The 24,856-nt window shown below is 39.6% G+C and overlaps 1 protein-coding gene across 3 annotated transcripts in view; it reads left to right on the top strand.

Moving 5' to 3' along the window:
• ANKS1B (ankyrin repeat and sterile alpha motif domain containing 1B) overlaps positions 1 to 24,856 on the top strand; it is a 786,862-nt gene that overhangs the window by 726,546 nt on the left and 35,460 nt on the right. For 2 of the 3 annotated variants that reach the window (XM_032788575.1, XM_032788568.2), the window contains exons 6-8: positions 8,118 to 8,192; positions 14,343 to 14,471; positions 17,346 to 17,417. In XM_032788575.1, coding sequence (XP_032644466.1) covers positions 8,118 to 8,192; positions 14,343 to 14,471; positions 17,346 to 17,417 — 276 coding nt within the window. The remainder of the gene's footprint in view (positions 1 to 8,117; positions 8,193 to 14,342; positions 14,472 to 17,345; positions 17,418 to 24,856) is intronic. The other variant, XM_032788573.2, reaches the window with a different exon arrangement.

Raw genomic sequence — 24,856 nt, 5'->3', positions numbered from 1 at the left:
TGAGGCTAGTGTGGATGAAAATCTTTTGTTCTGCTTTTGGTTGAGAGTTTGACTTCTGTTTCAAAATGCATCCCACCAATGGAAAATATAAATGTTGAAGAACACAAGACAGGCATAATGTAAGAAAACCCCAGATAAGAACTTAATGAAATGTTTTAAAGTTTTACCTTTTTAAAATGTATTATATTTTTAAATACTGAAAGATTGCTGAACTGTGAAGAACTTGAATTTACAGGAGAGGAAAAATGACTATAAGAGATTTGTGACTGTATGATAAATATGTTACTGAAAGAATGTTGTCCTTTTGTATACTATTTGATCGACTATCACGACCGCAAAATTTCACCAAACTCACTTCTATGAAGCTCTAAATATCACCTCCTAGTATACTGAATATGGCTAAGTAAACTAGAAAAAAAAGGAATTAAGAACTAATTCAGTAATTTCAACTTGAAAAATCTTAATATTTTCAAAAATGTGACACACTTTTGCTTTTTGAGATAATTCAATGGGATATAGATTAGATCTGCACACTGCTTCAGCATACAGAGACTAAGAAGAATGTGCAACTTTAATAGTTGGTGTTAATGGTGCAATTAATGCCACAAATGCTAAACCAAGATGGGGCCATATGTGATAATTACGCATTTACAGGTTTTCTCACTTATACAAGCATTATTTTTATAAGGGTGATCTGGAAGATCCAGGGAGAGCAGCAGTTCCTCTTGACAAAGTAACTCAGATCTAATAAAATAAAAAATGCAGAGTCCAGAGTTCCAATATCCAAATCTTTTAGCTCCCAGAGAAGACTACGGCCCTCCAGTGAAGCTATGGGTGCTTTTTTTGAAAAGAAGTCCATATATTTTAGCTGCCTAAATATGGATAATTGGTGCTTGACTATAGGCAACCAAATTTTACTATTATGTCCTCTGATCTTGAATATTTGTTCTTAGTTCAGAATTTTGTATCACATTGGCTGCCAGTCTCCACCTTTAAATCATCACCTGCACAGAAAGTCAGGGTAGCTATGGTGAAATGTCGTCAGTCCTGAGATGATGAAGATTTCGTTTGTTAAATTAATCAAGATGTTGACAGTCTGTTTTTTCCTTGTATATAGTATTAGCATTGAGATGCATACACACAGGAAGCCCAGCATGACAATCTTCAGAGATATCCAGTCAGGGACTAACTGACATATGCAAAGATAATAGGCTGGGGAGCATTTGTGGGAAAAACATTAGCATAGGGGAAGTGATCAGTCAGCAAAAAAATTGCTGTATGCTGTATATCAGTGCATAGTACTCTGAGCTGTAACAATGCATCTTGCTCTGAGGAAACTCGTGTGTTTTCTCAGATCACACAAGGCAATAATAGTGTACAAAAGCTGACAGGAGGAACCTTAAGCAATCTCCCCTGGAAGAAACCAGCTCCTGTTTAATGGGATGAAAACAAATCTGAAATCAGCTTGTAGCCTACCAGGTCTCTCTGCATGTACCAGCTCATCTCAACCACAGGCGCATTGGTTGAGTGGAGAGGAATTCCATCCTGGGGATCGGAGTCAAATGAAGGAGGTCTTCAGCTGGTTCACAGACAAACAAGGGAGTGCCTTTGTTCTCTTTATATCAAAGGACAACTACAAGGTATGTACTTCTGCAGCAGATGCTGGGAACAAGTAGTCTTGGCTCAAGTTGCTTTCTTAGGAAAATGTCACTTCAAGATGGCCTGCACTTTTCTGCAAATCCTCCTCAAGTGAAGAATTATCAGGAAGGCAGAACTCCCTCCCCCTCCATTTTCACTCAAAAGGGCTTGTTCGTGAAAGTAACCTTTGGGTATTCCTACTTGTGAGGTGCATTCTCCGACCCCCACTCTGTCCTGAGAGCTTGGTGTCCCTCTGGAAAGCAGTGCATCCACTTCATGAGTCCTCTCTCTGCTCTGAACATTTATTTTCATGAGATTATAAAAGCACCATGCAAGCCCAGGCATCCCATTTCATTCCTTTCTGTGGCCACCTGCAGCTCTAAGGACCTGCTCTCCATTCTCAGAATGATTTTCTGTGGGTTGAATCCAAAATTCCCTTAATTTTTAGTGCAAAGTTGAATTATAATTAGTTAGCTAGTTTGTGTCAATGTACATATCATTTTTATTCTGGGTTCTGTAGACATGGGTGAGAAGGATGTATTTTATGCTTCGTGATGGACATGTATGCGCATTGTTTGTTGAGGGCCTGGGAGAGGAGCAGTGGAAACAATAGAACATTGGTGCTGCACGTTCATGTCAACTGCTCACCTTCCCCTCTTCCTCAGAGTTCTTTCATGTGACATCTCTTGGACTCAGCTGAAGGAATTGAGATAGCTGGATCTGGATAGCTATTTTATAACAATGGCGCTGTGAAGAGACTGCTCAGTGCACAGAAAACCCACTCTACTTACAGTAATGCAAGCTGGGAACATGCTGATTTATTCAGCCACATAAGAGAGTGGAGGAAACAGCCACTAACTAAACAAGAAGGAAAGGAGGGATGGAACATGGCTCCAACCCACAATACTCTGAATAACGGATACCCCCTTGAGGACTGTTTTCCTACAGGCTCCAAACATTTCATGCAGCAAGGGAGCACTCACACGGCCCCAGTCCCCTCTGGGGGACTGCTTTCTGGATAGCTCTCAAGCTCTGTTCCACCAGGGGGTTGCATCACACAAGCATGACTATGCAGAGGCAAGTCGCTGCAAGATCCAGTTACCCTAGTGTAGATATTAGGACCATGTTAAGAGATCATTATGATCGCATTAGTCTGGCTTTCTGCATAGCAGACTGGACATTTTTTACCCTATGATTCCTGCATCAAGCACATAATCACTAGCTGATCTAGAACATATTTTTAGAAAGATATCCAGTCTCGATTTAAAGTTGTCAAGTTACAGAGAATTCACCACATCCCTGGGTAAATCGTTCCAATGGTTAATTACCCTCACTGTTAAAAAATTGCATCTTATTTCTAGTCTGAATTTATTTTATCTTCAGCTTCCAGCCACTGGCTTTTGTTCTGACATTGTCTGTTAAACTAAAGAGCTCTCTGCTTTTGGAAATCTCTTCCCCATGTACTAATGTGTTCAAGTCCCCTGTTAACCTTTTGTTGGATAAACTAAATAGCTTGAGCTCAAATCTTTCTTGTAGCTCTTTTCTAAAACAATGTTGCCAACAATCTTTTTTAAAATGTAGACAACAGAACTGGAATCAGCATCCCTGGAATAGTCTCACAAATGCTGTGCCCAGGGGTAGTATCCTTACACCTACTCAGTATTCCCTTGCTTATGCATCCAAGCATCCCATTTGCTCTCTTAGCCACTGCACTGCACTGTGAGCATCTGTTCCAGGGATCGGCAACCTTTGGCAAGTGGCTTGCCAGGGTAAGCACCCTGGTGGGCCGGGCCGGTTTGTTTACCTGCTGTGTCCGCAGGTTTGGCCGATTGCAGCTCCCACTGGCCGTGGGTCGCCACTCCAGATCAATGGGGGCTGCAGGAAGCAGTGCAGGCTGAGGGATGTGCTGGCCACTGCTTCCCACAGCCCCCATTGGCCTGGAGTGGCGACCCAAGGCCAGTGGGAGCCGCGATTGGCCAAACCTGCGGACGCAGCAGGTAAACAAACCGGCCCGGCCCGCCAGGGTGCTTACCCTGGCAAGCCGCGTGCCAAAGGTTGCCGATCTCTGGTCATTTCGGTCACAGAGACCCCCAGCCCACACACACACACAGATGCTGAATAAAGGGGCTACATCCATCCCTGCACTACATGAATATGCCCCGTAGATCACAAGCACTGCGTATTATTCATTTTTCCCATGGCTCAGCAAGATGTGTAGTGTCTGCAATTACGCTGCAAGGATTAGATCCTGCTTTGAACAAGTCTACAGGACCTTCAGTCTCTCATGACTAGCCAAGGTTAATGCAATGTTGTGGTAGCCATGTTGGTCTCAGGATTTTGGAGAGATAAGGTGGGTGAGGTAATATCTTTTATGGGACCAACTTCTGTTGATGAGAGAGAAACAAGCTTTTGAGTTTCTTCAGATCACCTGAAGTTGGTCCCAGAAAAGATATTACCTCAGCCACTTTGTCTAATAGCCAAGGTTAAAGCATTTTTCAATTCCAACATTTACCATTTTATCTGAGGGTGGAGGATGGAGTTACAGCAGAAATTGTATAAGGTAGTTGCCTGTTAATCCTTCCCAAATACTCAAAATATTACAAGGTCACTCTCAGTATTTTCTTAGATGCAGCCTCTACTTGCTGGGGTCAAAGGGCTGTTTGTCTTGAACTCCATATCTGGCATTTATGAGGGGAGTAGGAAGAAAGGAGAGAAGTGTACAACCTTTTCTCTTCTCAGCCTCTCCACCTGTTCTCCCGTGTTAGCTTGAGTTAGAATGGTTCATAACTGGATTGGGTACTGCAGTTCTGATAGATAGGGCACCTGGAATATGGAGACCTGGATCCTAATCCTGACTCTGCCATAGACTCCTGTGTAGGATGATGGACAAGTCACTTCCTTGGACTGTGCCTCAGTTTCACCATCTGTAAAACTGAGATAACGAGGCTGGTGAAGTGCTTACAAATGAAAAGCACAACCTAAGTGACAGATAAAAGTAGTATTTTATTAGAACACTTACACTCTGCACCAGTATTTTGGTTACACCAGTGCAGATGTGTCTCAGGATTTATGGGAACATTCTCAGACAAGCTTTAGATGTATTTTAGAGAGCAGGGCTACCATTTTTTTTTAACCTATGGAAATACTGGACTGCAGGAAAAAGAGTAGATTGAAAGAAAACTGGGAAAGAGTGAAGTGCTCAAACATTTTGTGATATGATTGGCCACTACCTGAACAATGGATGTCTGAGAGGATTAAGCCTCACTGTCTGAAATAGTAGAGGAAGTTCACAGAAAAGAAATAGCTAGTAATACTTTTTTCTTTGTGTGAATATATTTATGAAAGTAAGGCAATATTGACAGAAGCAATGGAAGTTCCTTAACACAATTCTTCTGAAGGGTCCCAAGTTTTAATGGGACAATGATCTGGGGAACTTCCTGTACATATAATCTATCTATGTGTATTTTGGGGAAATGTGATTTCATATGAATATGCATGTTCTGTTGTTTTGTTTGAATGTTAATATTTTGCATTTATTTCTTTGTGCATTTGGTAATATTTATTAGGAATAGCTGATGACATTTTTTCTGTCCTTCACAGTATCCCTTTGCAAAATGTTGCTAGTTGTTAACCTTTTCTCACAGAGCTCTGTGTCCCCAAATTTTTTGTTTGTGTACACTGTCTATTGTTCAGTTAGGAGGGTGGCTATACATTTTGTTCTTTTCTTGTTTTGAGGTAGCATGTTCTAGGGGACTGGGAACTGGTAACTCCTGAATTCTAATCCCAACTCTCCTACTAACTAGTTTGTGACCTTGGATAGTCACTCTCAATCTCTCTTCTTTGGACAATTTCTCCATATTCAAAACAGAAATAAGCAAACTTACTTAGCAGCTTCTCAGGGAATTCAATACTTCATTGATTGATGTTTGTTCAGCACTTTGAAGCCATAGAAGATATATACAGTAAATGCTAAATACTGTTTTCTTCAGAGGCAGGAAAATCTTGGTTTCTGCATAAAATTCATTGTCCTTTAAAACAGTAATATTTCTGCTGTGCCTAAATTTTCTATCCACTGAAACATTAGTAGGCACAGAACTGGGTTATGAGAAGTGCTACATCCCACTGGATGTTGCTATAGTCATATAGAATGCTCTTTAAATCACTTTAGTGCCTCTTTTCAGAACTTTTTTTTTTTTTTAATTCTCTTAAGTCCTGATCCTGCAAATATTTACTACTGGGTGTATGGCTGATTACTGTGAGTAGCCTGCTCACTGGGACCATACACAGGAATCAGTGTCATACCTGGCAGTAAGTTTGTGCAGGATCAAGCTGTTAGTCACTATGGACATTTTGTCTAGATTTTGTCCAAATCAGAACTCAATTAACAGTTTGATTCATACCTTGCTAAATGAGATATGTTCTACAGAAGATTGTACTCCATGACATAGCGTAAAGCTGGGCTGAGGTAATTCTTTAGGAGAATTAATATTAACTGTAAAAAGTACTTTTGTAGACTAGTAATGCACTGTAAATAGTTAGTTTTACAACAGCATAGTTTCCTTCCTTCACCGAAGAGTCACTGCAGGCAGTCACAAACTCGTTCTGGAGTGCCTCTTTGGTGGAAGACTAGGCATGAGAAGATCTGAGAATATGGAGTAGATAAAAAGATGAATCAAGTGACCAGAAAGAATACTCGGTGAAACGGCTTATGAATATGTGAGCAAGAAGAGTGTTTGGGGTTGCATTAACACCTGACCATGCTAAGGAAATGTATTTCAAGTAGGGTGATCAGATGTCCTGATTTTATAGGGACAATCCTGATTTTTGGGTCTTTTTCTTATATAGGCTCCTATTATCCCTCACCTTCATCCTGATTTTTCACATTTGCTGTGGTCACCCTAATTTCAAGATAGTTATTATTAGGGTGAGTCTGAGGAGGACAGAAGGGCCAGAAGCAATGTCCTTAGGTGTGGGGATATGTTTTGAGGTGGACAGCAGAATCAGGATGGACAAGAAGGAAATTGGAAAGGTCAAGGCTATGTTTTCATTAGATATTTCATGTCCTGTGGATCCTGGAACTCAAATTATTAGTTACCAGTGGGATACGGGGCCAGGAGATGTGACTTTTGGGAAACAAAATGGGGAGGCAAAAAGTGAACAGATATGGAAGGGTTTGAAAGATTCTGATGGGGAGAGATTACATTTTAAACAAATATCTGTGGAAACTTGAGGGACATAAAGACAAGTGAAAGATACTAGTTTGTTACCAGCCAGTCTGGGAGGACTTGCAAGTTAGCCCAGAGAAAGCCCATCTGCTTTCACCAGTCGGTGACCTAGTCTGTCGCCCTGAAAGGCATCCGGGTTTCAGACAGCAAAAGGTAAGGGCAAGAGTCACTTTCTTGCACACAGTTGTGTCTATTTGAATGCTAACTTTTTTTGGACACTGATATTAAATTCTTGGTGTTGTCTTTAGCTGCCAGCTATGCTGTGTGTATTGTGGTTAAACTATTGATGTATTAATTGCTAGCTATTCTAGAGGCTGCGGTTGCATTTCTCATGTGTTTAGTACCTTTTGTTGCTGCCTGCTCAGGAATACTGTGGGCAGTTCCCATGTCTGGCGCTTATTTTAGTTGCTTGGCTACTATGAAATGTTATCTTAGCATTTCTTGTAGTGTCACAGTGGCTTTCTTGATGGCATCCCACTAAGGAAATATGCAAAAGGGGCCGACACATGCTATGCCTATATTGTTCTGTTGCTTTTGCTACAGTGACTGCAATATGATCCTTACTTTACTGTTGTTAACGCAGGTTTCTTGTAAAATATTGGATGGACAGTATGAGACCAATGCTGCCCATTTGATTAACTTCAGAGGGATGCAGTAGAGGGCAGTATTTGGCCCTATATGTTTGAATGGAAGGGAATTACTGTTGGAGGGAGATAGTGGGTGATCACTTCACTTTACTGTCTTGCACTTTCCTCTATTAATAGCTACAGTGCACATGGAATTTTGAAGTTATTTCACTGTTACTAATTTTTCCTGATTTCTCCCCCACCCAAAAAAATCTCTCTGAACCCTCCCACCCCAATGTGACTCAAAAACCAAAACACAACTGGCCTTTTGACTGGTAAAAAACAAACTGAAAGCAGCCCATTTTTCCTCCTCTCTATATTTTTCCCATTTCTTTCTTTCTTTCTTTCTTTATTTTCTATTTACAGAGCTGGGTTTCACCAGCATTTCTGATTAAATTATTTTTATTGTATGCACAGTGTGAAATCTCTTCTGAAGTCTTAAATAAACTATATTTTTTAAGTAAACCCGAAAAATGTTTTGTCAGCAAATAAATAAAAACTGACTCTAAGTGCTGCCATTTTTAAACTGTTGCAATCTTTTTCTTTTCATACTTATTATTCCTGCTTTTTGATGGTTGTGGTGCATTAATATTTTACAAGATGAGATGTAGTTTTCTGTTTATATTAGCAGTCCTCTGTCTGTGAGATATGGACCAACCAGAATGCAGGATTTCCTTTCTCATCGATGCATCAGGTTCATAATGTAAGATATTATAATAAATGGCTACATTGTCACTGTATGGAAGTGTAATGTGTTGCCATGGTGTTGTTAGTACTTCTATATGGGTGTCACGTTGAAATTGCAAAACAATTTGTACTGTCTGCTGACGCGTGGGATTATGTATGTGTACATTCATTTATCATGGTGTGTGATTAGTTTTATGTTGATTGTGTGATGGGAGATGAAGGAATTTTTAGTTCTAGAGTTAAGTTAAAACTTACCTAATGGTAGATTTGATGTCTATTCCAGCACTTTTTGTTTGCTTGTCTTTTTGAAAGCAAGAATGTGTAAATTGCTTAGTTTGTGAACCGTTTTGTTCATCAGCCTTTCTGTTAATAAGTAGGATTTACATTCCTCATACCTAACTGATGAACTTTGAGATGATGCCATTTCTTGTGAATTATATGTGACCTTGATAATGCCCCAAATTTGTGTAATTTATGTGCAAAACTGTGCTATTCAAGTGATAGTAAAAAGTTATCTGTAACATGCTATACAGAACTCTCTGTGTCAATAATTTACATTTTCCCCATATATATGATACTTTTAAAAGGCTCATGAAGGTCCCATACACATGACATGACTGCCATCTTGAATTACCTTTGTGATAGGATTCAGAGTAGCAGCCGTGTTAGTCTGTATCCATAAAAAGAACAGGAGTGCTTGTGGCACCTTAGAGACTAACAAATTTATTTCAGCATAAGCTTTTGTGGGCTACAGCTCACTTCTTTGGATGCATAGAATGGAACACACAGACAGGAGATATTATACATACCGAGAACATGAAAAGGTGAAAATATGCATTTGACTGGACTCTTCCAGTTGGTATGCATACTTTCACCTTTTCATGTTCTCTATATGTATAAATGTCTCCTGTCTGTGTGTTCCATTCTATGCATCCAAAGAGGTGAGCTGTAGCCCACAAAAGCTTATGCTGAAATAAATTTGTTAGTCTCTAAGGTGCCATAAGTACTCCTGTTCTTTGTGATAGGAGGATATCTCAGCTACCATTTTTTAGGAAGTTTCAGAGTTTCTTCAGGGATCTCAAGAAACTTTTTGAATCGTTTAAAAATTTACCTTTGTTTCAAAAAACAAAGATTTGAAAGGTTCTGAAGTGGCCATAGGAAATCTATCTTCTGACAGTGGATATTAAAAAAACTGAACTAGATTTTGGTTGGTCCCACAGAATACTTAAAATTCCTCCAGGGACAAAAAATTTATGATTTCAGCTAAACGCACTGTATTGTGCGTGCTGCTGTTTATAATCCTGGTAACTAATGCACAGTGCTGGAACTAAGGCACCTGGCTTTACCAGTGGACAGTTACAACAAATAGTCCCAGTTAAAAAACAGAATTCAACCCCCTCTAAAACAGACCTACTCAAGCTGTTCTGTGTCAAGTTTTGTACCTTCCATGTTTTAAAAAGAGATTATGAATGGTTTAGAGAGTTTATAAAAAATTGTTTGGGGATTACTTCTGACATCTCTGTCTCTGCAGTCAGATTCCTTAGTTAACTTGAGTCAAACTGCAGGAGGGAAAAATTAAAACTAGCGTATGTGCAGCAATTCTAAAAATGTCCTAATAGTTTTAATCTACTTTTTCCGTGTCACTTAATTAATATCCAATAAATCAGTCCTTTCTAGGGCTAGAAGCAAGAATGGTGTGTTCCACTGAGAAGCTGGAAGTCTCCCCATTCCCAGGGGTGTAAAGTACTGTAGGAACATGAGATACCTGACTTGAAAGCTTTGACATTTATGGCTAGAAAATCCATCACTGATGAAGGATTGAATCTTGCCCCACTGAACCTTGGCTTGGGGTAATTTAGTGAGAGAAAATCCATATTTGTAGGGAGGAAGAGAAGGAAACATTTCTCTCTCGGGGTAGTTTAGGGAAAACAGACAAACAACAAAGTGGCTGTTGGAAGCTGCTAAGGGAGGATATGGAATGTTAAAATAAGGCCCAAGGAGACAGACTAGTGGGCATGGGATGCTTCCACAAGCTTGTGATAAATTGCTCTTGTATGTGACAAACTAAAAACATGCAATGAATACATTTATCACATCTCCAATTCATCACAGCTATATCACCTCCACATATGTGTTGTGTTGTAATATGAAATATTTAGTTTGGTTATCTATGGGCCTTACAAATAAAAGTACTGAAATCAAAAGATTTATAGGAACATTATGTGCTAGCAAAAACTAAATTAAATATGGTAGGTCTAGTGTCTTAGCTTAGGAATGGAGATCATTCTATTATTTTTATAGAGGCTGAAAATGCATTAGGTACTTGTGAATGGGCCTGAATCCCAATATATGGACCATGAGTTAGTATCCAAACTCACCCCTCAGGTTTTGCATTATTCGTAACTCAAACATTTAAGCCTAAGCTTCCTCCTCAAGCCCTACAGTTTCCCTTTAGGATCTTCTCTTGTCCAAAGACCTGCTTACACTCCTTTATATCCTGGATGGAATTAACTAGATTCCCCTGCCAACATGACTCAGCTAGAATTGTGCTAAATTTCAGTTCAGAATTTTAATGACTCAGTAGAAAAGCCCTACATAGGGCTCTTTATTCCTACATAGGGTCTTGGAGTCTGCCCTGTTACCCAACCGAATAAATAGAAAGGCATGGTCCCTGTCCTGAAGAGTTTACAGTCTAACTTTAGACGTGATGGGACAAGTGAAGGTGAAAAGCAGTAGGGAAACGATGGAGTAAGGTTAGACAAAGGCGGCTGCTCTGTTTATACAGGCACGCATATTTGTTCCAGTCTAAGTATTTTCAAATAGTAACTGTTATTATTGACTTAGGAGAAATAGTGGGTATTGGTAATAGCGTTGTCTAAAATTATAAGGAGCTTGGTAGGAGGCAATCAAAAAGAAATGAGGTGAAAACATAGCTTAATCTGAATATTAAAGAATGCATGATATAGTTGCAAAAGAGCATTACAGGGCTTTGTGGGTAACATGCCTTCTGTTTTCATCAGTCAAAAATAATCCACACTTACAATGTTTAATTTTGGGCCACATTTCTTAGTAGTTGCTAACTCTACAAGAAGATGCTGATTGGAATACACAAAAGGTCTTCAACTCTGTCAGTAACAGTGGGTTTCTGTAGCTCTCTCAGCTGCGTTATGTATTTAGATCCACCATTCTAGTCCCAAGCACTTTTAGGGTAATTTTATCAATTATTTTTTATCTAAATTGAAAGGAAATAGGGTCTTTATTTTGATGGTTGTACTTATTAATAGAGTGATTAATACAGAGGAATGGTATCTGCACAGTCCCTCTGCAAGTGTGTCATACTTGATCTTTATTGTTTCAGCTGAAGATTATTTCTCTTTTCCTCAAGATTGTCGCTTCTTAGCTCCTTTATACATTAGACCTGTCTGTTAGCAATATTCACTGTTTCTCCTGCCACTGCTCTCCATTTACAGACTGAAATATTCGCTCCTGAACAGCTTTTAAAGGTTTATTTTAATACTTCTTTTAATATCTTTTGTGCAAAAACAGTCCAAAGTGTAAATTCATTTACTCATTTTACTCCTCATTTAATCTCGTACTGCTATCTGTCCTCTGCGTATGGGAGTAAATCCTCTTAGGGTCAGTGCAGCATGGGGGTCTAGAGACATGACCCAGTGTCATCTCTAGTATGGGACTCTTGTTCCTACCTTATTAAGATCCTTTGAATAGCCAGGGTTCAAGGAGCAAGGATCAAAGGCTTTACCTTTATGGCTTTTTTACTCCATCCATCCTTTTATCAGGCCTGGTCGATGGCAATGTTCTCTTGCTAAATGCATGAGGCATGCCCCCCTGCTGAACAGTGTCCTCCTATAAATTGTCCAGCGGATCTTTAGTTCATTAAAAGCCACTATTGCAGCGGGGGGGAGTCCTAAGACAAGAGGATTTCAAGTGTTCTAACATCTAGGGGCCCTTGAACAATTGACTATTAGGGATGACATAAACTCTCCTGAAGGATTCAATCCTGCTCTCCTTGTAGCTGGTAGTAAATCCCCCATTGAATTCAGAGAGAAGAAAATCAGGCTCCAAGTCCCTGCCCTTTCTTTTTAATCATATTGAATCAGCATTTCGGTAAAAGATGGTGAATATTCTCTGAACATATTGCAATATGCCAGAGCTGGAACAGTAGCAACACTGCTTTCCTTCCAAAATGTGAATGTTGCAGCTATTCAGTCTATACCACTTACTTCTGCAGAGGGACATTCCATATATCTGACTAAATACTTATAAGGTCCCTATTTTTGGAATATCTAAGCACCATTAAATAGGCAGATTGTGAATTACTGTACTGTACCATCTGTGGATGGGAGCAATAATCTTGGCGTTAAGTGGCTTCTACTTGTTTTATGATGTGTACACTTGCTTTAAGTTATCACATTGGCAGGGTAATATTGATGTTTCCAGATATACCTCTTGCTTTTCATTGCGAAGTTGTTCAAGTTTCTGTCCTTTCACTATTGTGTGACACATGAAAATGGATGTACTGTCCTTGTTTTGTTTATTCTGTCCTGGTTTAATTGATACGGTGGCAGTTTGCTAGACTCTTTGATTAGAATATTTCCATATGTTTTACATCAATTATTAAGTGTTTCCATAACCTTTTAAAAAAGGAATACTAACCCAATTCCATTTTTCTATAAATAGCTTAAATTACACGTTAATGAACTACAAACAATTTGTTGCCAGTTCCAACCCAAACTGAAAATGTATTGCAAAGATGGTAAATATATTTGTAGATGTAGTGGTAGAGAAAATGGTAGAACAAATCAAAGTAGAAAATAATCACATAGGAGAGGAAAATGGTGAGACAGAGATCTGTGGCAGAAAACGAGAAAATTTCTGAAGGTCGATTGTAGCCCCAGAATTATACATGATGGGGAACATGCATGTCTGAATCATCAAGTTTGTGATGGCCGTTTGGACTGGACCTCTACAACTTTTCGTCTGGGAGCAAACAATGACCCTGATGAAATAATTTAGGAGAAAACTACAATCTCACTGATTATCCTGGAGTGGGTTGGGGACATATCTGGCCCTGAGAAAAATGTCAGAAGAGGGGAACAGAAAGATACAGAAAGATAGTCATTTAAACAAATGTTAAGCATGAATGTGAAAAGGAAATAGTGTTAAATATACAGGCAGACATCAATAAAAGGTGATCAAAGTAAATGTATAGGTAGAGAGATTAAAGAGGAAAGAATAATATAGACTATAATGATTTTAAAAATGAGTAAAAAAAAAAACATAGCTCCTAGCTTAGGAGACTAAAATTTGGGGATAATAGGGAGAAACTAAAAATGATATAAAAGAGTAAGAATTATTCACAGCAAAGAGCACTGATACACACAAAACATTTACAGTAAATTAAGCAACTGGGCTTTCAAATGTCTGCTTATAATTATTTTTTGTTAAGCTGAAAAATAATCATATTATGAATTTGCCTCATTCCATAGTGAATTGTTGATGACTGTTGGTGGCAACAAATTGTCCTTGATTAGCTGGTACTGGCTCAGTGTCCTGGCACAAAATTTTACTCTTCAGAATCACTTTTTGCTTTCTAATATGTGAAATTGTCCCTAATTACAACAGCATATTTAGCTTTTTAGCCTTTTGTTTGTAGACAATAAGTAGTATTTAAATCATATCAAGGTCTGAATTATTTGGATTGTTTGGAAAAATATACATATTATATTATCAATTAATGACATAAATTGGGGTAATAGGAAATTTGTTAGCTGTGTAGAAAAGTCTGCAAAACACAAAGCAGAATTTTTTTCTATGAATGGGAGGGATTTTTCTGTATCATGACTTTTCAAGCGCTCTCATTCTCTTATATATCTTTCAAACTTAATCATGTTTTTGAAAGAATTCGTGTTTAATTATTTTATTCAAAAAGTAAACAAATTAAACTGAACTGTACAGAAGGTGACTCTTGGATTATAAACTAAACCATGGAAAGTATTATACAAGTTTTTTTCATATATTATATTATTTACATAACATAGGATAGTAAGTACACAATAAATGTAAATTAGATACAGTAATAGAGAGCTTACTTTATAGCAGATTTGCCTGCAACCTATGTTACTTTTAGAATAAATATGATTTTCAGACAGGAGACTGGGGAGAACCTTCAATTACTTTACGACCGCCTAACGAAGCGACAGCATCAACTCCAGTACAGTACTGGCAACATCACCCAGAGAAACTCATCTTCCAGTCATGTGATTATAAAGCATTTGTAAGTATTGGTAAAATCAGTGCTTTGGTTTCTCATAGATTGCATATATATGTGTTTCTGATCATGTTAAATGCTGACAGTGTTGAGGTTTTTTTATTTATAATATTTTCCAGTAACAGGAGGTCATTCTGTATTTTTAATGGACCAAGGTATTTCCTCTGAAACAATTCCATAGTTAATAAATAAGAAGCAAACATCAGAAATATTTGTTGGTTTGGTTCTCTGATGTATTACAGCCCATGCATCCATAGCAACTGAGAAATGATGCCATCAGAAAAAGGCTCAAGGGCTATCCAAGTGACAATGAAAGCATATGGCACACTTTCTGTGACCATGCGCATTCCCCAATCTTATAACACATGCTTTTATACACGCAGCACAGAAGTTCAAATGTTCAAATAGGAATGTATCTATTACAAAGTTGTTACAAACGCAGGTAAAATTTCAAGGGCTCATTGCCCCATATCCTACATGTATTTGACAAAAAAATGAAATCCATTTCACTTTTCAGCTTTTTTTCATATTTTTCCTTACAAAATTTACTAACTGACAGCTATTTGTGTTTAATGAAATCTTTCCTCTCAAAGCTCGTCCTCCTTGCTCTTTGATCTAGCAATCAAGTTAATCAGATGTAACCATTGCCCATTATTTCCATGGCACTAGATGAAAACGTGCATAAACCAAGGATCCTGAGTTCTTTGTCCCTCCAGGATCAGTCAGAAGATAGGATATTAAAACACATAGGGCACCAACATTCTTTTATGCACAGGCTCTCATTTGGGGTGGAGCAAAGGTGCAGTGCCTCAGCTGTAGCTTCAGGAGGCTCTGTGACAAAAGCTTCAGGGAGCCCAAGCTGTTGTCAGTCTCTAAGAGGATGCAGCATTCCTTCTCCTTCGCACCTTGGCCACCTCTTTGTCCTCTGCCTTCTTTTGGGCAGGAGCTCTTCATCCCCTTTGCTGTGAGCACAGGCAGTAGAAGGAAGTTGGATTTTCATCCGTGTGGCTCTCCTGGAGGCAGCATCTGGCCACCTCTGCTCTTCAGCTGGTGTGAGGAGTCTTCTCAGTAGCTGTTAGCCCCACAGGGTTGCTAGTGGGGAGAGTTGAGCCCGCTGCTGCAAGTCCAATAGCACTTTGGGGGCTGGGACTGGCTTTCCCTTCTTTCCCTTGCCCTCCTTTTGCCACGGGCTCAAAATTGACATTTTTTCCATTCCTGTCTGCCCATGTGAAAGTTTGAGAGGAAATGTCAAGTGGCTGTGCCTGTGTCTTGCTGTCAGAGCAGCACAAGAGCTATGTTGTGCTGTGCCCCCGCACAGGAGCAAAGGAGGAGGGGCAGCTCCTGTGTGCCTTCTCCCTGGGCCTGTACAGACAGGGAGGCCCAATCTTGCCCAAACTGTAGATAAACAATGGGTCGGTCTACACTAAAATGCTGCAGCAGAACAGCTGCACCAGTGCAACTGCAGCGCTTCAGTAAAGACGCTACTACACAGATGGGAAAGCGTCTCCTGCCGACACAGTTAATCCACCTGTGTGAGAAGCGATAGCTATGTCGACTGGAGAAACCCCTATCGACATAGCTCTGTCTACACAGGGGGTTAGCTCAGGATAACCGCGTTGCTCAGAGGTGTGGATTTTTTCAATATTGATGTAAGTTTATGATCTTGAGCTGGCCTATAACAGCAAAGGGAGCACAGAAAGAAATTAGCTGAGGGCTGGTCTACATTAAAAATTTACATTGGGGTGTGAGAAATCCATGCCCCTGAGAGACATAGCTATACCAGCCTAACCCCCAGTATAGCCAACGCTAGGTCGATGGCAGAATTCCTCCGTCAACCTAAGTACTGCCTCTCGGAAAGGTGGATTAAATACAGCAATGGGATAACTCCTCCCATTGCTGTAGCAAGTGTCTACACTGAAACAGTACAACACAACTGTATCAGTTTCAGTGTAAGCAAACCCTAAGACTATATGCTTTAGTTTAAATGTTCTTAGATCAAAGGTTATTCCAATATGAATGTTTTTCCCTAAGGGCCCAATCTTGCTTCCACTGAAGTCAATAACAAAACCCCCATTCACGTCACTGGAGCAGAATCAGGCCCTAGCTGGGACTTGATCCATGACTTAGATAGAATCACAGATGTTTAGCTTAAATGCTTCAATTTCAATTTATTTTATAACCTACCATACTTAAATGAACAAAACTAGGCTACCCTATATTTATGCAGTTGCATCGGGCTTACTTACCTTTCTATTTTAGCTGTAATGCAGCAGGTAATGGTCCTCAGTACTTTGCTCCACTGCTATCTATCCTGAAATGTATGGACATTTTTGCCTTTTTCCAGACAGTATATCTGTGGCACACAGGTGTGAACTAAAGTCTTTAAAGAGACTATCTGACTGTAGGCCTAGAAACAGTATATTTTAACTATCTGTGCATATCTATTGGCTCATATCAGCTTCATATAGCTTAGCTTTACTGTCTTCTGCAACCCTATAATTACATACAGTGATGTGATTTTTGCAGATGGCTGCTTTAAAAGAAGCGGTAAATGTTTCGTTTTGCAATCAGATGCAATTTTTTAAGATGGCACTCTGTAGTGCCTTCTGTTTAATTTGAGGGACTACGTGCTGGTACCACTTAAAAGTTCTCCCTCTAAATTGATTTGTTAGTAAATGTTCCTGTTTCATACAGAATATGTAGTAACAACCTCCATTTGAAATTACAGTATATCAAAAGTATATAGTAAAAAAATCCAAATCATGTAATATTTAGGCTGCCTTCTATTATTCTGGTTTCCTCAGCTTTTTAGCAGTCTTTTGTAGATTTATCTTTGCTCTGGATTTTAACTACAGAAAATTGAATGTATTCTTATTTTAGTATTTAGGTTCTATGCTGGTAAAAGAGCTTAGAGGCACAGAATCAACACAGGATGCCTGTGCAAAGATGAGGGTAAGTCAATACATGTATATTGTCATGTCTAATAATTGAAATAGTAGATACTGTTGAGTGAACTAAAGTTACCACTTTATAATATCACATTATCCATCTATTTTCCACCATCCTTGATATTACTTTGGTATTCAACAGAAAGTCCATTCTGCCCTTGATCTTGGTTTTAAGTAATAGATGTTTTATGTAAATTTCAATTATCACACTAAGGCTAAAAGATTTGTATTTGCTGTTAAATCTTTGAAAATATTTCACAGTACTTTTCATACATTTAAGCATGCACGTTATTGAGAATAAATCTTTTTTATTTCATTGATGTTATGGCTCATGCACAGTAATATAAATATAATTTACTAAATGGAAATATATATACTAGTGAATAATTTATTAACATGTTACGAAGTCATTGTTTCATAATATAGAGCACAGTCCTGCAATCACTTGAACATTTGAGTAACTTTACTTTCATTAACAGTCCTATTCTGTTAATGAAACTACTCACGTATTTACATGTTTGCAAGCTCAGGCCTATGGAGATAAATTCCTTTCTACCCCTTTAAAGGGGAAAAAAATGGCAATTTGCAAACTATGAAGAGCAAGTTTTTGTGTTGACCTTGTGCCTCATTCTAGCTGCTTAAAGAAATTATTAGGAAGCCCGATTTAGATCCGACAGGCATAATACTATTAGAAACACAAAATGTAGACAGCCTAGCCATACAATATCTATCCAATTGTAACATAATTTATTATGTGCACATTATAATCAACTGTGTTCTCATACACATAGTAGTCTGAAGTGGTTAAGAAAAATTAAGAATATAATTATAGTGTAATCTATTGCAGATGAAAAACTACGTGCATGGATGAGTATAATCCATTCATTGGTTTATGGATGTTAGAGGCATCATGCATGCTGCCTCTTCAGTGCTAGATTTAGCATTTGTATCTGCTGTGGAGCTAGAAAATGTGTAAAGCTCATGCAGTCAGACAGCTATTTCCTTATTGGTTACATATCTACAGTACACAGGCTTTCGCACAAGTTAGTCTAGCTAAGGGCTGACAGTAATTTATGCTTTATAAATGCCTGACGATCTGTGTTTTTTCAGCTGACTGCATACTAATAATCCTTACTCGCATTGGAAACTCCCCCTCTTCGTGGAAACTCATTCTTTTTTGAAGGACCCACCATCACACAAATGTGTGATTGTGGGGTCTAAAGAAAGGGAGAGTGTACTATCTATAATTTAGGTTTTAAGCCCCTCAAACTCAGTATTAACTTTGTTTTTCAGAAATATGCATATACAGATCTGAGGGCAGAGTTTGGCACCTCAGTAATATATGACATCCTCAGTAAATTTATTATATTTGACAAGTCAGAACAACTTCAAAATCATTATAAATATGCTATGGTCAATTTATAAGTGTTTAAAATGTGCCATCACTTTGATTCAGATTTAAATTACATTCCTTGAAGATGAATCTTATGAAAATCAGTTGAATAGGAATTTTAAATTTTCCCTGACAGTAACATAGTTTTATTGGTAAGGTACATCGAACATGATACAATTAAATAGTATTCTGTTGCTTTTCAAAATTAAAATCTTTTCAAAACATTTTGTTTAGACAAAATTCTGCTGATGGTCTTATTTTTCATTGCAAGGAGTATTCACATGAAAATAGAATCTTTCTTGTTTAGGATTTCACCTATTCATGCTTCTTACTCTTTGGGCTTTCTCCTATTCCTATTGAAGTCAATGACCAAAAAAAATCATTGATCTAAAAATCTTTTAATGAAGGAAATGGTATTTGGCATTCAGAAATTTCTCCCTCTGTGTGTAACAAAGATGGTTCCCAAACTGTGGGTTAGTCCCCATGGGGGGCGGGGAGGGAGTCCCACCCAGCCCCATTCCACCCCCAATCGCAGCCCCAGCTCCACAACTGGCTACAGCTCTAGCTGCCAGCCCCTACTATGGCATGGCCGCAGCTCCGGACAAGCCTCAACCCCTCCTCTCCTCTAAGTGCTTCAAAATTGATTCCTTGAGGACCTGCTCCATGATTTTTCCAGGGACTGAGGTGAGGCTGACTGGCCTGTAGTTCCCTGGATCCTCCTCCTTCCTTTTTTTAAAGATGAGCACTACATTAGCCTTTTTCTAGTCATCCAGGACCTCCCCCAATCACCATGAGTTTTCAAAGATAATGGCCAATGGTCCTGCAGTCACATCCGCCAACTCCTTTAGCACCCTCGGATGCACTGCAACCAGCCCCATGGACTTGTGCTCGTCTAGTTTTTCTGAATAGTCCTGAACCACTTCTTTCTCCACAGAGGGCTGGTCTCCTCCTCCCCATACGATGCTGCACAGTGCAGTAGTCTGGGAGCTGATCTTGTTCGTGAAGACAGAGGCAAAAAAAATCATTGAGTATATTAGCTTTTTCCACATCCTCTGTCACTAGGTTGCCTCCCCCATTCAGTAAGGGGCCCACACTTTTCTTGACCTTCTTCTTGTTGCTAACATACCTGTAGAAACCCTTTTTGTTACTCTTAACATCCCTTGCTAGCTGCAACTCCAAGTATGATTTGGCCTTCTTGATTTCACTCCTGCATGCCTGAGCAATATTTTTATACTTGTCCCTGGTCATTTGTCCAATCTTCCACTTCTTGTAAGCTTCTTTTTTGTGTTTAAGATCAGCAAGGATTACACTGTTAAGCCACGCTGGTTGCCTGTCATATTTACTATTCTTTTTACACATTGGGATGGTTTGTTCCTGCAACCTCAATAAGGATTCTTTAAAATACAGCCAGCTCTCCTGGACTCCTTTCCCCCTCATGTTATTCTCCCAGTGGAGCCTGCCCATCAGTTCCCTGAGGGAGTCAAAGTCTGCTTTTCTGAAGTTCAAGATCCGTATTCTGCTGCTCTCTTGTCTTCCTTGTGTCAGGATCCTGAACTCAACCATCTCATGGTCATTGCCTCCCAGGTTCCCATCCACTATTGCTTCCCCTACTAATTCTTCCCTGTTTGTGAACAGCAGGTCAAGAAGAGCTCTGCCCCTAATTGGTTCCTCCAGCACTTGCACCAGGAAATTCTCCTACACTTTCCAAAAACTTCCTGGATTGTCTGTGCACTGCTGTATTGCTCTCCCAGCAAATACCGGGATGATTGAAGTCCCCCATGAGAACCAGACCCTGTGATCTAGTAACTTCTGTTAGATGCCTAAAGAAAGTCTCGTCCACCTCATCCCCTGGTCTGGTGGTCTATAGCAGACTCCCACCACAACATCACCCTTGTTGCTCACACTTCTAAGCTTAATCCAGAGACTTTCAGTTTTTTCTGCAGTTTCATACTGGAGCTCTGAGCAGTCATACTGCTCTCTTACATACACTGCAACTCCTCTGCCCTGCCTGTCCTTCCTGAACAGCCTGTAACATACTTAAGTTTATGCTATAAATAAACTATTAGTCTCTATATGGAGTCTGGCAGGTCTTGCTTTCGGAAAAGGACCTGTGAAAATTAGGTGCCTGGAATTTTCCTTAGTGTGGCTTGTGATGCTTACCTTTGACCTTATTCTGTTATAAGCAATTTTGATGTTCCCTGGATGAATATTACCTTCCCATCAGTAGATGCACAAGTTTGAAAAAACCCATCAGGAAGAAAAGTGTCTTAGTCTTCCTTAACCCTTTATAGAATCAGGAAAATTAGGAATGGACATAACCTCCTTAGTATGAGATCTGATTTATCCCCTGCCCATGTTGGATTATTCCCTACAGTACACTTTCTAGTTGTTCGTGTTTCTAGTTCTGAACCTGGGAGTTGCAAGCACCAGATCCAAGGGAGTGGCAACCACTATCTCTTGTGTATGTTGTAATATGGGGTTGCAGTATAGAAAAAATCAGAACCACTGTTTTAATAGGGACCTCTATTTTGATCACCCATTGTACTTTTCAGGTTTTACATCCTTGTAAGTCAGGTGATGAATTTGTTGGGAAAAAAACGCTTCCGAGGCTTCTGAAAGTGATTTCAACATGGCGCTCCCACCCTAATTTTGGATTGCTTGCTTCTGGGATCTTATCACTGCTCTTGCATTCATCCAGAATTATGGACATTTGGCAAGAACTGCACCCATGAGATGGATTACTTTTTTTCTCTCATCCACATAATCTGATTGGACTGGATTTATTTTTTATGTCTGCATGTTCAGTTTCAGATGACTTCTCATACAACATCTCTCCCTCTTTCTGCAGACCACAGCACACTGTCCTTATCTTCTTTCCACATGTTCTATAAGGTGACCTTTGGTATTTCGAGATTAAATTTTTCTGTCCTGGCCCCAGATGCTTTTATTAATTATATTGAGAGATACATCCAAGAGTTTAAGGACTTTCATCCCTCTCAGCATGAACCAGGAGATAATAAAAGCTGTTCTTTTAGATTTATTGCCTTTGCTTCAAATCTCTGTAGGAACACGAAGATAGAATAGAATGCCTTTGCCTTTGAAAAAGAAGTCTCCTATCTGGAGCTGGGCAGCAGGGGCAGCTCTAGACATTTCGCCACCCCAAGCAGGGCGGCATGCCACGGGGGGCGTTCTGCCGGTCACTGGGAGGGCGGCACGCGGCTCCGGTGGACCTCCCGTAGGTGTACCTGCGGAGGGTCCGCTGGTCCCGCAGCTTTGGTGGATCTCCTGCAGGCACGCCTGCAGGAGGTCCACCAGAGCCGCGGGACCAACGGACCCTCCGCAGGCACACCTGCAGGAGGTCCACTGGAGCCGCGGGACCAGCAGACCCTCTGCAGGCACGCCTGCGGGACGTCCACCGGAGCCGCCTGCCGCCCTCTCGGTGACCGGCAGAGCGCCTCCCTGCGGCATGCCGCCCCAAGCATGTGCTTGGCTTGCTGGGGCCTGGAGCTGCCCCTGCTGGGCAGAGTCATGTTTCTACTCTAGGCTCACACTGGTGTCCACATATCTGAATCCCTTGAATATTGACTGTGCCAAGAGGGCACTATGTTATACTTACTACCTATTCTGTGAGCACATAAGTAAGGGTGTTACACTGCCAGTAATAAAAAGCCTAAAGTTGCACAGTCAAATCATTCAAATTCTAAACAATCAGATCTATAGGGGCATTTGAGGGTTTATATGAGAGGATATATTCTTTGGATCCCAGGACTGCTCTAGACAATAGGAAGACTTTTCTGGATGTGGGGATATGAGGAATCAAGGTTCTAGGGTCCCAATTCAGCAAAGTGTGTGCTTAAATGCTTTGCTGAATTGAGATTTAAATACTAGAGTTGGAAATGTCACACAGCTCAGTCCTTCCATCTTCAGTGATAAGGATAAGCAGAAGGTGGCCTTTCTTGGCTGATGTACCTTATATGAAATGGAGAAGTGGAATAGACAGGGGCAGCCTGTCAAGGCCCAAATCTTTTCCCCCTTGCCCTGTAAAGAGGAGAATTTGGATGGAGATTGTGGCCTCTTGGGCTCAGTCATTCCTTCCCCCCCAAACAAAAGTGAAATAAAGAGATAATTTCCTCTCCCCTACATGTGCCATCCATTGGAGCTGGCAGGGCATGCTAAGGGAGGGGAGGAGAATGCTGCATGCTAAAAAGTCTTAGCAAAGTATTTCCTAAGTACCCCCGCCACTCTCCCCTCCTCCTCACTCCCACATGGGATTTAAGTAATGTCATTGCCTAAACTGTGGGTTCTGTAATTTCATTTGCTACAGCATGAAACTCACATATTAGAGCTGTGTTTGCATCTCAGAGGGGTAAGATAAACAAAATTGATTAAAAAAATCATACTTGACAACTTGAGGCAAAAGGGCAGCATTTGTCAAATGCCTATAAAAAGTATTTAGCTCCGGGTGATTAAACTGCCTTGTGAAAAATATGATCTCAACCGGAGGCTGAATGTGTTTTGTTCGGGCTCAAACAAAAACTATGAATATGAAGAATGCGCGGGAAAATTGTTAGCAGCACAAGTCAATGTTCATCAAGCACAATGAATAATACCTATCATTATCACATCAGATGGCAGATTTGTACGTAGTTTGTCAGGTATTAACTAGGGAGTTTTTGTATTCTTTAATTTTTTAAAAAACTTTATGAATCAGAAATAAATGGTGACTGTAGCTTACTCACATTTTTAGAGGGGTTTGATATGGCTTTTATTGCTGAAGATGAGCCAGAATCTCTAGAAAAATTGTAAGGTAGGAGGAAACGGTGACAGCTGTACACTTGTTGAGCCCTTGGAAAATTCTGGGTGATGCTATTCAGAATTTTGCAAGATCTACAATGATTAAGGGAGCTGACAAGAATTGACTTTTCTTGATATATTTGAATAAAGTAGTAATGTCATTAATACTGAAACAAGGGAGAGACCTACAGCGATGTGCAAAGTACTATCCAATATAATTCATTAATGTTGTGATTAAAGTATTGCAAGAGTGCTTGTGGGCTTAATGGAGGATTTTGGCACCAAGATTAGGACATAATTTCTGAAGTGGTTTATAAAAGAATAAATTCTGAATACCAACTAATGAGGTCTCTTCTAGCTAATGTGGCATATGAAAGATTCACGCTACACTGTCATCATGATGCTCGATGTGGAGAAGGCATTTGACAGGGTGGAGAGGAATTTGTTCGCTAATCTCAAAAAGCATAATTTTTGATTAATAGTATGCATTTATTTTAGCTAAATCCAACAGCTTCTATTCTGTGTATTAATGTTGATTGCGATCTTCAGATTGGATTGACATGGGCTCAAGGAATCTGCCTGTGAGTCTGACTGCAAGACTGGGGCATAGTTTCTCACCATTTGAGATATCTATAGATATAAGGCAAGGATGCTTCCAGTATCATCTTTTGTTTATTATACCTTTGGACCTTTTTGCCATGGCCATTAGAACAAATACCTTATCTAAAGAGATTACATTAGTATTATATCCAATGAGAATATAGGTGATTTTGTAAAAACTCATGGAACCAGAGAAGCTGGCTAATTTGATAGAATGTATGAAGTGCTTTCAAAATTGCCTGGCTACAACACTAATTGAACAAAAAGTGAATGTTTGTTACTATTTTCTCTCTCACACAAATAACATTGTCCAAGTGGACCACTCAGAAGGTCAGTAAGGATATGTAATCCCCAGAATAATTGTAAGTAAGGCACTTGTGGGTAAGATAAGGGATAGTGTGATTCCTGTACTGAAACGCTAAGCTTTGGGGGGAAGGAGGGAGGTGGAACAAATTGCCACTAATAATGTAGAGTCACGTTCAGACTTTTTCAGAAAATGGTATTGACTCTACAGTTTAATTACATATTTAGTAATCTCCACCTATATCTTCAGATAGCTATTGAAAGCAAATACAGGCCATAATTAGCAGATTTGTTTGGGAAAATGAAAAGTCTGGATTAAACTTTACGATTTTACAAACTCAAACTTGTACTCC

The sequence above is a fragment of the Chelonoidis abingdonii genome, chromosome 1 (genome assembly GCF_003597395.2).
Source record: "Chelonoidis abingdonii isolate Lonesome George chromosome 1, CheloAbing_2.0, whole genome shotgun sequence".
Classification (NCBI taxonomy): domain Eukaryota; kingdom Metazoa; phylum Chordata; order Testudines; family Testudinidae; genus Chelonoidis; species Chelonoidis abingdonii.
Note: the sequence above shows the minus strand (reverse complement) of the source record. Positions and strands in the feature narration are given on the sequence as shown.